The 13,055-nt window shown below is 37.0% G+C and overlaps 1 protein-coding gene across 1 annotated transcript in view; it reads right to left on the bottom strand.

The window, feature by feature from the left end:
• Nucleotides 1-13,055, bottom strand: part of LOC136036542 (uncharacterized) — a gene marked incomplete in the record, with an annotated part of 69,223 nt that overhangs the window by 25,936 nt on the left and 30,232 nt on the right. The window contains 1 exon segment of the mRNA XM_065718847.1: nucleotides 2,009-2,177. Coding sequence (XP_065574919.1) covers nucleotides 2,009-2,177 — 169 coding nt within the window.

Raw genomic sequence — 13,055 nt, 5'->3', positions numbered from 1 at the left:
TATAGACTGTTTTGTCTTTTGGGCTCACATTAAGGGTTCAAAATGACAATTCCCGATAAACGATTGTTGAACTAGGAAATTTCTCTAAATGGCTTATTGACAGATGATATATAAGTCAATCATACAAACAACATTCTTTTAGAGGCCTTAATCCAAATACCATTCTGTTTTTGGGTCGTTTCTATTTTCTACAGTTTTCTTTCTGGTGAGTAAGATTGAAAAGTAATTAGAAACCAAAAATGAGCAAAAGACCTATTAAATTGCACTGTTAAAAGCTAATAAATGAAAGATTTCAAAAAAATTAAGTATTTTACCATTTTCAGTTTTTTGATAAATCATGGAAAGTAGGTGCCTAGTAACTACATGATGAAAACAGTGTTGATTACCAAATAGACTGGTTCAAAAAATTGTAGAATAAATATTAATCTGCAATCCATGATTAATTTGTTGTTGCCTATGCCCTGAAAGCTTTATTTCTGTAATGCAGATGAAATACGTTCCCTATTTTACTTTTTTAAATGTTTTATTAAAAGCCATTAACACGTGAATAAAAGCCCCAATAAACAGCAATTCTTCAAAAATATGGCTGCTTGTCGGAACAAAGGGGATCTAAATTTGAAGTTTATTTTTTTTAAAGATGATTAATAGCTCATGGTAATCCATAATAACAATAGTTAATAAAATGAATAAAAAGCAATAATGGCTACAACTATTAAGTATAAACTTAAGCGGTAAAAATATGTTGCTTACAATTGCTGACTTCCTGCCCAGCCTTAAACAGCATGTCTCCACCTTGAACAATAATAACACGAACTCTTCATTTCTTCGAATTACCTATGGTGCCCCTCAAGGTACCATACTTTCTGGTATAAACTGCATCCTTCGGTCCTTCAAGGATAGATACAAATTTGTGACCGATTTATCCTTCCTACTGAACAATGAGTTCGAAGGGAGAGTGCTGTGCCGAAATTTGACCCTAACATTACGAGTAGGTTTAGCACCCATCATGAACAAGCAAGTCTCACTCTCAATGAAATGGAGTGCAATTTAAAAAGGTTCAAAACTCTAAAAACTGGTTTCCAAGAGCCAATACCCCTCTTCCAGCTTCTGAACATTGAAAAGACATTGGATGTTACTTTCTTAACTGATTGCAGATTCAACAGCCATGTGAATGAGCTAGTTCGCAAAGGCTACGCTGCCCTGCAATCACTTATACCAGGGAAAAAGTTCGGTTTTAGGGGAGAATAAATGAAACTAGCCTACAAGACTTACAGGACAGGATCTACCTGTACTAGATTACGCGTGTCGTGTTTGGGGCCTAAGCGTCCGGTTGAGCACAGGGCTAAGCCAAGATTTTGAAGCCATACAAATTCGTGCCTGTATAATTATGAGAAGCTATACTTCCAACGAAATAACCTTTGAATTACTGGGACTTGAATCGCTCCACAGCCACCACCAAAATATTATATATCAATTTTGGACAATACATTCTAAGAAGCTCTAAACACAGGTGTATCCTCACCGCGAACGCACTCTCGAACATACTCACCAAAAGACAAATCAAGTTGGAACAAGTTTATTGCCGCACATTGTGGTATCAGCATTCTTTTGTTCTCATTTTCACGGGTCAGTTTGACAGCATAAAGTAACTTTAGTTCGTACTTGTGCAATTTTTATGTACCGTGTAAACAGTTCAGTTTTGGTGCTTCTTACTGCTATATCGAGTGTGTCATTAAATATGCCTATATCTACTTTAAACTGCGAAATTTATAGAACAACTTTACAACTTTTACCTTTGAAAAAACGTTATTTTGTAATTAATAATTAAAAAGGGGGAATAGAGTACATCTGGGGTGCAGCGGTAGCTAGCAACCTAGTAACTTTAACAACCTTAGACGTACTATGAAAACAATTTGAACCAGCTGGGCCATTGTAACCTTATTTCAACTGTCTTCATAAATACAATTCTGCTAAAGATCTCTCTGTTAAAATATTTCAAAACTACTACCGTTTATCCTCAGATGTTATGGCCAATACCAAATTTTGGACCTCCTCGAGCGTGGTAAAACCATCTGATTCGTTTTTCCTCATTAACGATGATTCCAGTATGATCATGATTACTGAATACAGAGTCAGAAAGGCATAGTACTCATCTTTTTGAGCTTCCAAAGATTCTCCTATGAAAGCAATTTTTGATGATTTTCGTTTCTAATAGGATGTACAAAAGCAGCAATTAATTCACTAAAGCCATTAAAAAAATATACAAAGGCCACCAGAAGTTTATTTTATATCAAACAATAAGCTGTACAAATACAGTAATTTCGAGTCCACTTTTTAGGGCTACCGAGTTTACTAAATTGCAAAATTCGAACAATACGAATTATGGATCCGAATTACAGATGATAGGCTGCCAAAGTTGTGCTTTTTAGCCATCCATCTGGTACTAGATGAAAAGCAGTAGTTTTTCAAAAGGAGTTCAAAGATCCTTATACAGAATTTGAAGGAATGAGAACTACTCCCTCTGCTTAATACTCCCTCCTGTATTTTCTTGTGGTGAAAAAAAAATCCAAAGAGACTAAACAAAATTGTCGGAACTTTGGCAACTGTGATATGCTTATAATACGCCTTGTGGTTGGCTGATCATGTTTTGCTTTAGTTACCAGGGTAAGAAATCGCTTTTGAATACAACCTACAATTACTATTAACAACTCGTTACAGTATTTAGACCTTTGAAGCCAATATATATGAGTCCGGTTCTTACTGAAATATTTCATTTTCTTTCCTCCCATGCAATTCCAACTTCCTTTAAATCCTCTCTAATGACCTCTTTTAACTCCTTCAGGGATGATCTACTTTTCGTTTAGCCTCAGTCTGATGGCGAAAAAGCGCCTTTTTGTGCAATATAAACAAAATCTGAAAGTTCTAGCGCCCTTTTTAAGTAGCAACAGAGGTTGTACTAAAGCAAAAGTGGCATTTTCTGCTATCTTATGGCACAAAACTGCAATTCATCACAGAAGGGAGAAATAAGCGAAGCTATGAACAGATTAGGTTGAGGAAGATCAGGCAGAGGGGTGTTTGCTTCAGGCAACCTTATGGTCAGACGAGTTACTAGCAATAGTCGTATTCAAACAATAGTAGTATTTGTAGTATTGATTAGTGGTTATGCAGTATTTCATAGTTGCACAATAGCTTTTAGGGAGGTTGGTGAACAATTTTTGTGAAAGATTAATGAATAATACCTAATAAAGTGGATTTCCACACTGAAACTTTCTAACTTCTTGTAAGACATTCTTCAGAACAGTATAGAGGTGGGATTCACCCAAAGCCTTCATCTAGAATAAAATGTTTTGGTAATGCAGAAAATACAGATACAGAGGGGGAACAACTCTTGTCTGATAAACACCTTAAGCTTCCATTGAAGATTCCATTCATATTATGACAAATTCAAGTAATTTGAAACCAAAAATTGAAAATGCGAAACTTCTTCAACTTTCCCTAAATGGGCAAGATTTATACTTCTAACCCTAAAATCAACGGTTGAAGGAGCAATTGTATTATTGAAAGGGATCTTGACAGGAGCGTTTGTTCGGACTTTTAATATAAAAGCCAAAGCCTTAGATAAAAAGAGGATATTCAGATATATGTGAAACTCATTTCGAAAGTAGGTCGAAAAATCAGGGTTTCTTGTTTTTGGAATTTTGGCTTCAGGAGAGCGAGGAGGTATTAGCCCATTGGTTAAAGTATTTGGAGAGCATAGTTCTTTAATTGTAAGTTCAAAGTTCTCTTACTGGAAACTACTCCTTTCTCCTGAAAACAAGAACGGTTGGAAGTTTTAAATATAGCTTTTATTTACGATGCATATAATAATCTAGCAAGTACACAGTGACAAAAGAAAATAAATACGTTTTCACATTTCTCCGCGAACCTGATATTAAACATAGGTTTGATTATATATTTGACTAAATAGGATCCTTAATAGGACAAATTATATATTTAATAAATATATTCCATATATTCCATTAAATTGATTAAGTCGTTTTTTCCAATACTAAAGTGTTGTTTTTATTTATCTATTTGTAAATATTAAAAATAACAAGAGCTAAGAGCTCATATGGTATGCGCTCTAACAAAATTCTAAGAATCAGTAGATTGATTTAAAAGGAAAATCAGAGGCTTAATGCCGGTCGGGATTTAAAATAATAGCTCTGAGTCACGATGCCCTTCTAAATATAAAAATTCATTAAGATCCGATCATCCACTCGTAAGTTATAAATACCTCATTTTTTCTAATTTTTCCTCTCCCTTTAGCCCCCCAGATGGTCGAATCAGGGAAAACGACTTTATCAAGTCAATTTGTGCAGCTCCCTGACACGCCTACCAATTTTCATCGTCCTATCACGTCCAGAAACACCAAACTCGGCAAAGCACTGAACCCCACCCCATAACTCCCCCAAAGAGAGCAAATCCAGCATGGTTATTTTAATCACGTATCCAAGACGTTTGCTTATTCTACCCACCAAACTTCATCCCGATTCCTCCACTCTAAGCGTTTTCCAAGATTTCTGATTTTCCCCTCCAACTCCCCCCAATGTCAACAGATATGGTCAATATTTGAAATAAGAGCTCTGAGACATGAGTTCCTTCTAAATATCAAATTTCATTCAGATCCGGTCACTCGTTCTTAAGTTAAAAATACCTCTATTTTTCTAATTTTTCTAAATTAACACGCCCAACTCCTCCAAATAGAACGGATCCGTTTCAATTATGTCAATCACGTATCAGGAACTTGTGCGTATTCTCCCCATCAGGTTTCATCCCGATCTCTCCACTCTAAGCGTTTTCCAAGATTTCCGTTTCCCCCCCTCCAACCCCCTATGTCCCCCGGATCCAATTCGAGTCGGAAATGGAGCATCTGAGACATAATACCCTTCTATATATCAAGTTTCATTAAGATCCGATCCCCTATTCGTAAGCTAAAAATACCCCGATTTTCACGTTTTCCAAGAATTCCGGTTTCCCCCTTCAACTGCCCCCCCCCCAATGTCAAAGGATCTGGTCGGAATTTAAAATAAGAGTTCTAAAGCACAATATCTTCTAAATATTAAATTTCATTAAGATCTGATCACCCCTTCGTAAGTTACAAATACCTCATTTTTTTCTAATTTTTCCTAATTATTCCCCCCCCCCCAACTCCACCAAAGAGAGCGGATCCGGTCCGGTTGTCAGTCACGTATCTTGGACTTGTTTTTATTCTTCCCACCCAGTTTCATCCTGATTTCTCCGCTTTAGGTATTTTCTAAGACTCCCGCCCCCCCCCCCCCAATGACGCTGGATCCGGTTGGGATTTAAAATAAGAGATCTGAGTTACGAGGTCCTTCTAAATAAGAAGTTCCATGAAGATCCGATCACTCCTTCTTAAGTTCAAAATACGTCATTTTTTCTAATTTTTCACAATTTAAAAACCTCCCCCGTCCCCAACACCCCTAAATAGAGCGGATCCGTTCCGATTATGTCAATCACGTATTTAGGACTTCTGCTTATTTTTCCCACCGATTTTCATCCCGATCCCTCCACTCTAAGCGTTTTCCAAGATTCTAGGTCCCCCCCCAAACTCCCCCAATGTCACCAGATCCGGCCGGGATTTAAATAAGAGCTTTGGGACATGATAAACTTCTAAATATCACCAGATCCCAATATCACCAGATCCGGTCGGGATTTAAAATAAGAGCTTTGAGACACGATTACCTTCTAAATATCAATTTTCACTGAGATCCGATCGTAAGTTAAAAATACCTCATTTTTTCGAACTTTTCGAATTAACCTTCCACCCCCCCCCCCAAACTACCCCAAAAAGAGCGGATCAGGTGCGATTATGTCAATCACGTATCTAGGACTTGTGCTTATTTTTCCCACCAAGTTTCGTCCCGATCACTCCTTCTCAAAGCGTTTTCCAAGATTTTAGGTTCCAGACAGACAGACCGAGATTCCAGACAGACCGACGGACAGAAATTGCGATCGCTATATGTCACTTGGTAAATACCAAGTACAATAGAAACCAAAAGCATTGAAATGTTTGCTGCAGAAAACTTATGACTTAATTTTTAAGGACGTCCTATTCTTAGCCAATATTCAGTCAATTCTAGTCATAAAGCTTGTGCATGACAACTAGAAAACAACTTTTGACCCCAGAATAACTATTATGACGTCAGAATCTCTGACAAATAAGGAGATGTAAGCTGCAAAAACTCGCAACTCGTATAAGTATATACCTATAATATATTTATTATACCTTATACAAATATATTTTGTATAAGGGTATTAAAGCTTCTGCAATAACCTGTCACCAATAACTTGCTTATAGCCAGAGCCCTCACACATGTGGAGGAGGGGGACCACCCCAAACGTTTCTGGTCACTCGGTAAAAAAAATAGTTGTCGAAATTTTTTCGACGCCGCTAAAATTCTTTGTTTGGTTCAATAAAGACCACAAAAATACTGACATGTCATCTACAGAAATTTCAAACTTGGTCGGTAAACGCAACAGTTTTACTGACTCCTGCCGTGGTTTTACAGATGATGCCACAATTTTCCATTGGTTAAATAAACAGCATTAAAAAAGTGACATGATATGTACCAAAATCTGGATTCTGGAAATGCAGCGGTTTTACCGACTCGTGCAGTGATTCTACGTATTGTACTTGAAACAGATATTATGCTTATTTCGACAAAAAAGTCGGTAAAAATGACCAGTCAGTTGGTAAAACCTCTTGCCCTCCCCCAACATTTTGGCTAGTAACGACCCTGTTTATAGTATCAACATATAAAAAAATACAAAAAAGTTAATTTTTAAGATGATGGGCGCTTTTCATCAGTTTCGGAACTTATTTCTCATCAACCAGTGTTTAAGAAAAAAAGATCAGAGAATTTTTAGATTGCCAAAGAATATGCCCAAAAATTGAGGGAGTGTTACTGGGACAAAATTGCTAAGGCAGGCTATAAATTATTGTATATTTTAAAAAAGCGCTGACTGGAATCAGAATTGCGTCTTTTTGCCATCTAATTCCTCTTTTATATCAAAACCTTCAAATTCACTTCATTCGAATGGCTGACGCTGTCGTTAGCCATTAAAGTTCTTCTACCAAAAATAAATGAATATAATGGTGGAAGAATCATGTCTTATAGTATCTTGCGAGAGCTGAATAGATAGAGTTCCGCTTCCTAATTAAAAGGTTTTAGGTTCAAATCACGGTCTTACAAGGAACCTTGTATCATCCAAGTTGTTATTCACTTAATTTTTTTTCCTCTCTATTGCTTGAATGTCCCAAAGATGCTGTCTTGTTTTGTTTTTTAAAGAGGTTTACTGCGGGATATGTGGATATTTATTTATATGCAACCCTAGCTTTATTGCCACCAAACTGGCCAAAAAGATCAAATTGGCTTCCCTGTATAAGTGGCAATGAAGTGTTTATCAAAATATTTACAAATACAGTGTCAATTAGGGGGAAGATTTGCCCTCTACCCCTGATTTTCAACCCCCCCCCCCCCTCCTTCCTTGATAAAAAAGTTATGGAATTTAGTTGAAAAAATAAACTTATTTGTGTTTTCAAAAGAAAAAATTGACAAGGTTGGGAACCCAAATTCTTAGAAATACAGTCAGTCCCCACCCTTTCTTCGTTAATTGGCACTACTGTTCTACATATTGTTTTTTGTCACATTTATTGAACGGCTGCGCTGACTTTACAAATTATATTTGCAAGTTATGAACTTTGCTCATTGTTGACATATAGAATTAGTTATTGGGATGTAAACAGACGTTTTCATGGAGGATTTTTTTCCGGTGGTGGTGGTGGGGGGGGGGGGGGTCAGCGGAGGGGGTTACGTGAGAGGATCTTTCCATTGATATCATGGGCGAAGAGAATTTTCATGAAGTGGGCGGTGGATTTTACAGCACTATTTAAAAAAAACAATGATAAGTTAAATAAAAAACAAGCTGTTGCAACTGAAAGTAAGGAGCAACATTAAAACTTAAAACGAACAAAATTGACAAGGTTTGGAACCTAAATTTTTAGAAATACAGTCTGTCCCCACCCTTTCTTCGTTAATTGGCTCTACTGTTCTACATATTGTTTTTTGTCACATTTATTGAACGACTGCACTGACTTTACAAATTATATTTGCAAGTTATGAACTTTGCTCATTGTTATAGAATTGGTTATTGGGATGTAAACAGACGTTTTCATGGAGGATTTTTTTCCGGTTGTGGGGGAGGGAGGGTAATCGGAGGGGGTTACGTGAGAGGATCTTTCCGTTGAGGAATTTATCATGGGTGAAGAGAATTTCCATGAAATGGGCGCAGGATTTTACAGCACTATTTAAAAAAAACGATGAGAAATTAAATAAAAAAAAGTTGTTTCAACTGAAAGTAAGGAGCAACATTAAAACTTAAAACGAACAAGAATTATGAAGGGGTTCATCCCTCCTCAGTAGCCTACCTCGCTCTTTACGCTAAAGTTGTAATTTCAAAAGAGCTACCCGTTCTAATTAAATGACCTTTGTCATTCAGAGGCCATTCTTAAAGAATTGGAAAAAAATTCGAACTTTAATGTAAAAAGCAAGGTATTGACGAGGGGGCGAACCTCCTCATATCTATATATATAAAAATAAGTTGTTTATGTACTGACGTCATGTTTGTCGACTGTCGACTGACGTCATGTTTGTCGAGTCGACTGACGTCATGTTTGTCGACTGAAGTCATTATAAGGATTGAGCATTATGCCGTCATGAAGTTGTTTGTCGACTGACGTCATGTTCGTCGACAGACGAAATTACAGACCGGGAAACCGGGACACCGGGACACAGGGAATATAAATTACGACCGGGACACTCAAAGAGAAATTACAGACTGGGATACCGGGACACAAATAAAGACCGGGACACGGGGAATATAAATGACGACCGGGACAAAGGGAAACAACTACAACGGGGACGCCGGGGGGCACAGAGGGGATATATAAATGACGACGGGGACACAGGGAATGTTTGATTAGCAATCACCGTCAACAAAGCTCAAGGGCAATCATTAGAATAATGAGGTATAGATCTGAATACGGATGATGTATAGTTGCAAGATATCTATATATATAAAAACTAGCTGTTGGGGTGGCGCTTCGCGCCACCCCAACACCTAGTTGGTTGGGCGCTTCGCGCCCCCCAAGCCCCCCCGCGCGCGTAAGTCGTTACGCGCCATATTAGTTACGCGCCATTGTAGTTGTGTCCCTGTGTCCCACCTGTGAATAGAGATAGATATAAATATATGTTTTTAACTACGTAAAACATGCGAATATACAACATTCTTCGCTGTCCCATTGTCTGTACATATAAATAGATTGTCAGGTTTACTGACTCTTGAACATGCAATATATAATTGTCCATGGGAAAAACAATCCGTATTCAGATCTATACCTCATTATTCTAATGATGTGTCCCTGTGTCCCGGTCGTCATTTATATTCCCTGTGTCCCGGTCGTCATTTGTGTCCCGGTGTCCCAGTTTGTAATTTCTCTTTGAGTGTCCCGGTCGTCATTTATATTCCCTGTTTCCCGGTGTCCCGGTCGTCATTTGTGTCCCGGTCTGTAATTTCTATTCGAACAATCCCTGTGTCCCGGTCGTCATTTATATATCCCGCCTGTGCCCCCGGAGTCCCCGTTGTAGTTGTGTCCCTGTGTCCCGGTCGTCATTTATATTCCCTGTGTCCCGGTCGTGATTTGTGTCCGGGTGTCCCAGTCTGTAATTTCTCTTTGAGGTTCCCGGTCGTCACTTATATTCCCTCTGTCTCGGTCGTCATTTGTGTACCGGTCTGTAATTTCTCTTTGAGTATTTTTTCTTTTTAGTTTTTTTTTAGTTTTTTACCTTTTTTCTTTTTTCAGTTTTCTTTTTCTTCTTTATTTTTCAGCGTCACTATGAAGTACATATCGACGAACCTTTGTTTTTTTAACTTAAATCTGGTAGGCATTGATGACCTTATCCAAGTCAAAATCCCAAATCCAATCATCATCGCTATCATTTTCAGTTTTGATATGTTTTGACTCTCGCTGTCCAGGTGGATTTTCATCTAACTGCGCGGTTTTGCGTTCAAATACCGTTAATGACGTCACCGTCAAAGCAAAAATGACGACAACTAATTTCATGACGTCAGTCAACACAGAAACATGACGTCACCTGATCCACAGACAGACAGACAACTTATTTTTATATATATAGATAGATAAGTTGTCTGTGTGTGTGTGTGTCGAGTGACGTCATGTTTGTGTGTCGACTGACGTCATGTTTGTCGACTGACGTCATTATAAGGATTGAACTGTATGCGTCATGAAGTTGTTTGTCGACTGACGTCATGTTTGTGAACTGATGAAATTACATACCGGGACACCGGGACACAAATGACGACCCGGACACAGGGAATATAAATGACGACCGGGAACCTCAAAGAGAAATTACAGACTGGGACACCCGGACACAAATCACGACCGGGACACAGGGAATATAAATGACGACCGGGACATAGGGACCCAACTACAACGGGGATGCCGGGGGCAAAGGCGCGATACATAAATGAAGACCGGGACACAGGGATTGTTCGAATAGAAATTACAGACCGGGACAAAGGGAATATAAATGACGACCGGGACACTAAAAGAGAAATTACAAACTGGGATAATGACGACCGGGACACAGGGACACATCATTAGAATAATGAGGTATAGATCTGGATACGGATTGTTTTTCCCATGGACAATTATATGTTGCATGTCCAAGAGTCAGTAAACCTGACAATCTATTTATATGCACAGACAATGGGACAGCGAAGAATGTTGTATATTCGCATGTTTTACGTAGTTAAAAACATATATATATATATATATATATATATATATATATATATATATATATATATATATATATATATATATATATATATATATATATATATATATATATATATATATATATATATATATATATATATATATATATATATATCTATTCACAGGTGGGACACAGGGACACAACTACAATGGCGCGTAACTAATATGGCACGTAACGACTTACGCGCGCAGGGGGGCTTGGGGGGCGCCCCCAGGCCCCCTCCCTTTGTACGCTAAAGTTTGACTCTTTCTCTTAGCTCTACTTTTTTTAAAAGGAAAAAACTTTAGCGTAAAGAGAGGGGCGTTGAGGAAGAAAAGCCCCTTTCATATGCGGAGTAATTTCTGTTCGTTTTAAGTTGTAATGTCGCTCCTTACTTTCATTTGAAAAAACTTGTTTTTTTTATTTAATTTCTGGACGTTTTTTAATTCATGCATGTTTTGATCTTGACTCTCCGCACATAAATAATTAAAACAAAATTTGCATATTAATTTTCTTTTTGGCTAAATGGTTTTCTCAAAGTTTTAATCGGAAGATTTTGAGAAAAAAGGAGAGAGGGAGGAAGCCTAGCTGCCCTCTAATTTTTTGATTACTTAAAAATGAAACTAGAACTTTCAATTGTTTTACGAACATTTTCATTAGTAAAAAATATACGTAATTTACGAATTAACTTACGTAACGAACTTCTATATTCGTGTGTGAATTGTGAATTGTGGAGTGCCCCAAGGTTCGGCATTAGGACCTTTGCTGTTTCTTATATACGTGGATACAATGCGTTTTTACATTCCTGGTGCCGTAGTTACATCATTCGCAGATGACACAGCGCTTACAGTGATTGGGAAATCTGTCGAAGATCTTATAGAGATAACTAATGTAGCTTTGGAGAATTTATCTCAGTTCACAAAGCATAGTTTTCTTGCAGTGAATACTGAGAAGACTAATTATATGATATTTAGTCGTATTGGTAAAGTTGTAAATAACTGTCATAGTATTCTTTTACAAGGTGTTTCCATTAGTCAGGTTTTTCAATGTAGATATCTAGGATTTTATTTTGATGTAAATTTTAGTTGGATTCATCATTGCAAAGTTTTATCTTCAAAATTGGCTCGCGGAGTCGGTATATTAAGAAGATTTCACAATTTTTTTCCTCTACGTGTCCTGAAAGCAATTTATTATTCAATTGTCCATCCTTATTTAGTGTATGGTTGTTCATTGTATGCAAGCAATTTTTCTAGTCATGTAAAAAGGGTCCAGATTATGCAGAATAAGGTAATTAGAAGTTTGGGTGAGTATCTTGCGTGTGGTAGTACTAGAGATAGTTTTAGAGATTAAGATATTTTGAATACTGATTTTATTAAATCTCAACAGATTTTAATGTTTGTATACCAGGTTTTAAATGGATTGTCTCCTCAATATTTTAGAAGTTTTTATCGATATAATTCAAATTATCACGATTATTCTACTAGGAGCTCTGATCAGCTGACTAGTGAAATCAGGCATACAACGCGATCTGGGTTTATGATTAAACATGTAGGTGATGTTATTTGGAACTCAATTCCAGAGAGTGTTAGGTGTTCTGAAAATCTTATGTTATTTAAAGTAAGAATAAAAAATTATTTTTTGATTAAATTATAGATTATATTGTTTAAATTTTTATCCCTTTTTTTCTTTTTTATGATGAGAGATGGCTGTTTAGAGATTGTATAGTGTTTCGTCTTTTTTTTTTTTTTTTTTTTTTTTTTTTTTTTTTTTTTTTTTTGCGTATTTCTTTGATTTTGAATGAATAGTTATCATTTATTTGTTGTAGTTTTGCTGCTGAACAGGGAAATTTAGGTCCCTAAATTGAGCAGTATATTATTGATTGTAAGTGCGATTTTAGTAATTTTTATTTGATGAAATAAACGCATACCTACCTACCTACCTATATTTTTATTGCGTATATGAGGAAGTTCACCCCTCGTCGATACCTCGCTCTTTACACTAAAGCTTACATTCTGTCCCAATTCCTTAAGAATGACCTTTGAATCACAAAGGCCGTAGAATAAATAGTTGAAATTACTAAAAATACTTTCGCGTAAAGAGCGAAGTGTTACGAGGAGGTAAACCCCTCATGTGCGCAATAATTTCTCCTCG

The sequence above is a fragment of the Artemia franciscana genome, chromosome 15 (genome assembly GCF_032884065.1).
Source record: "Artemia franciscana chromosome 15, ASM3288406v1, whole genome shotgun sequence".
NCBI lineage: Eukaryota > Metazoa > Arthropoda > Branchiopoda > Anostraca > Artemiidae > Artemia > Artemia franciscana.
The sequence above is the reverse complement of the archived record's forward strand: the minus strand, read 5'-3'. Positions and strand labels throughout refer to the sequence as shown.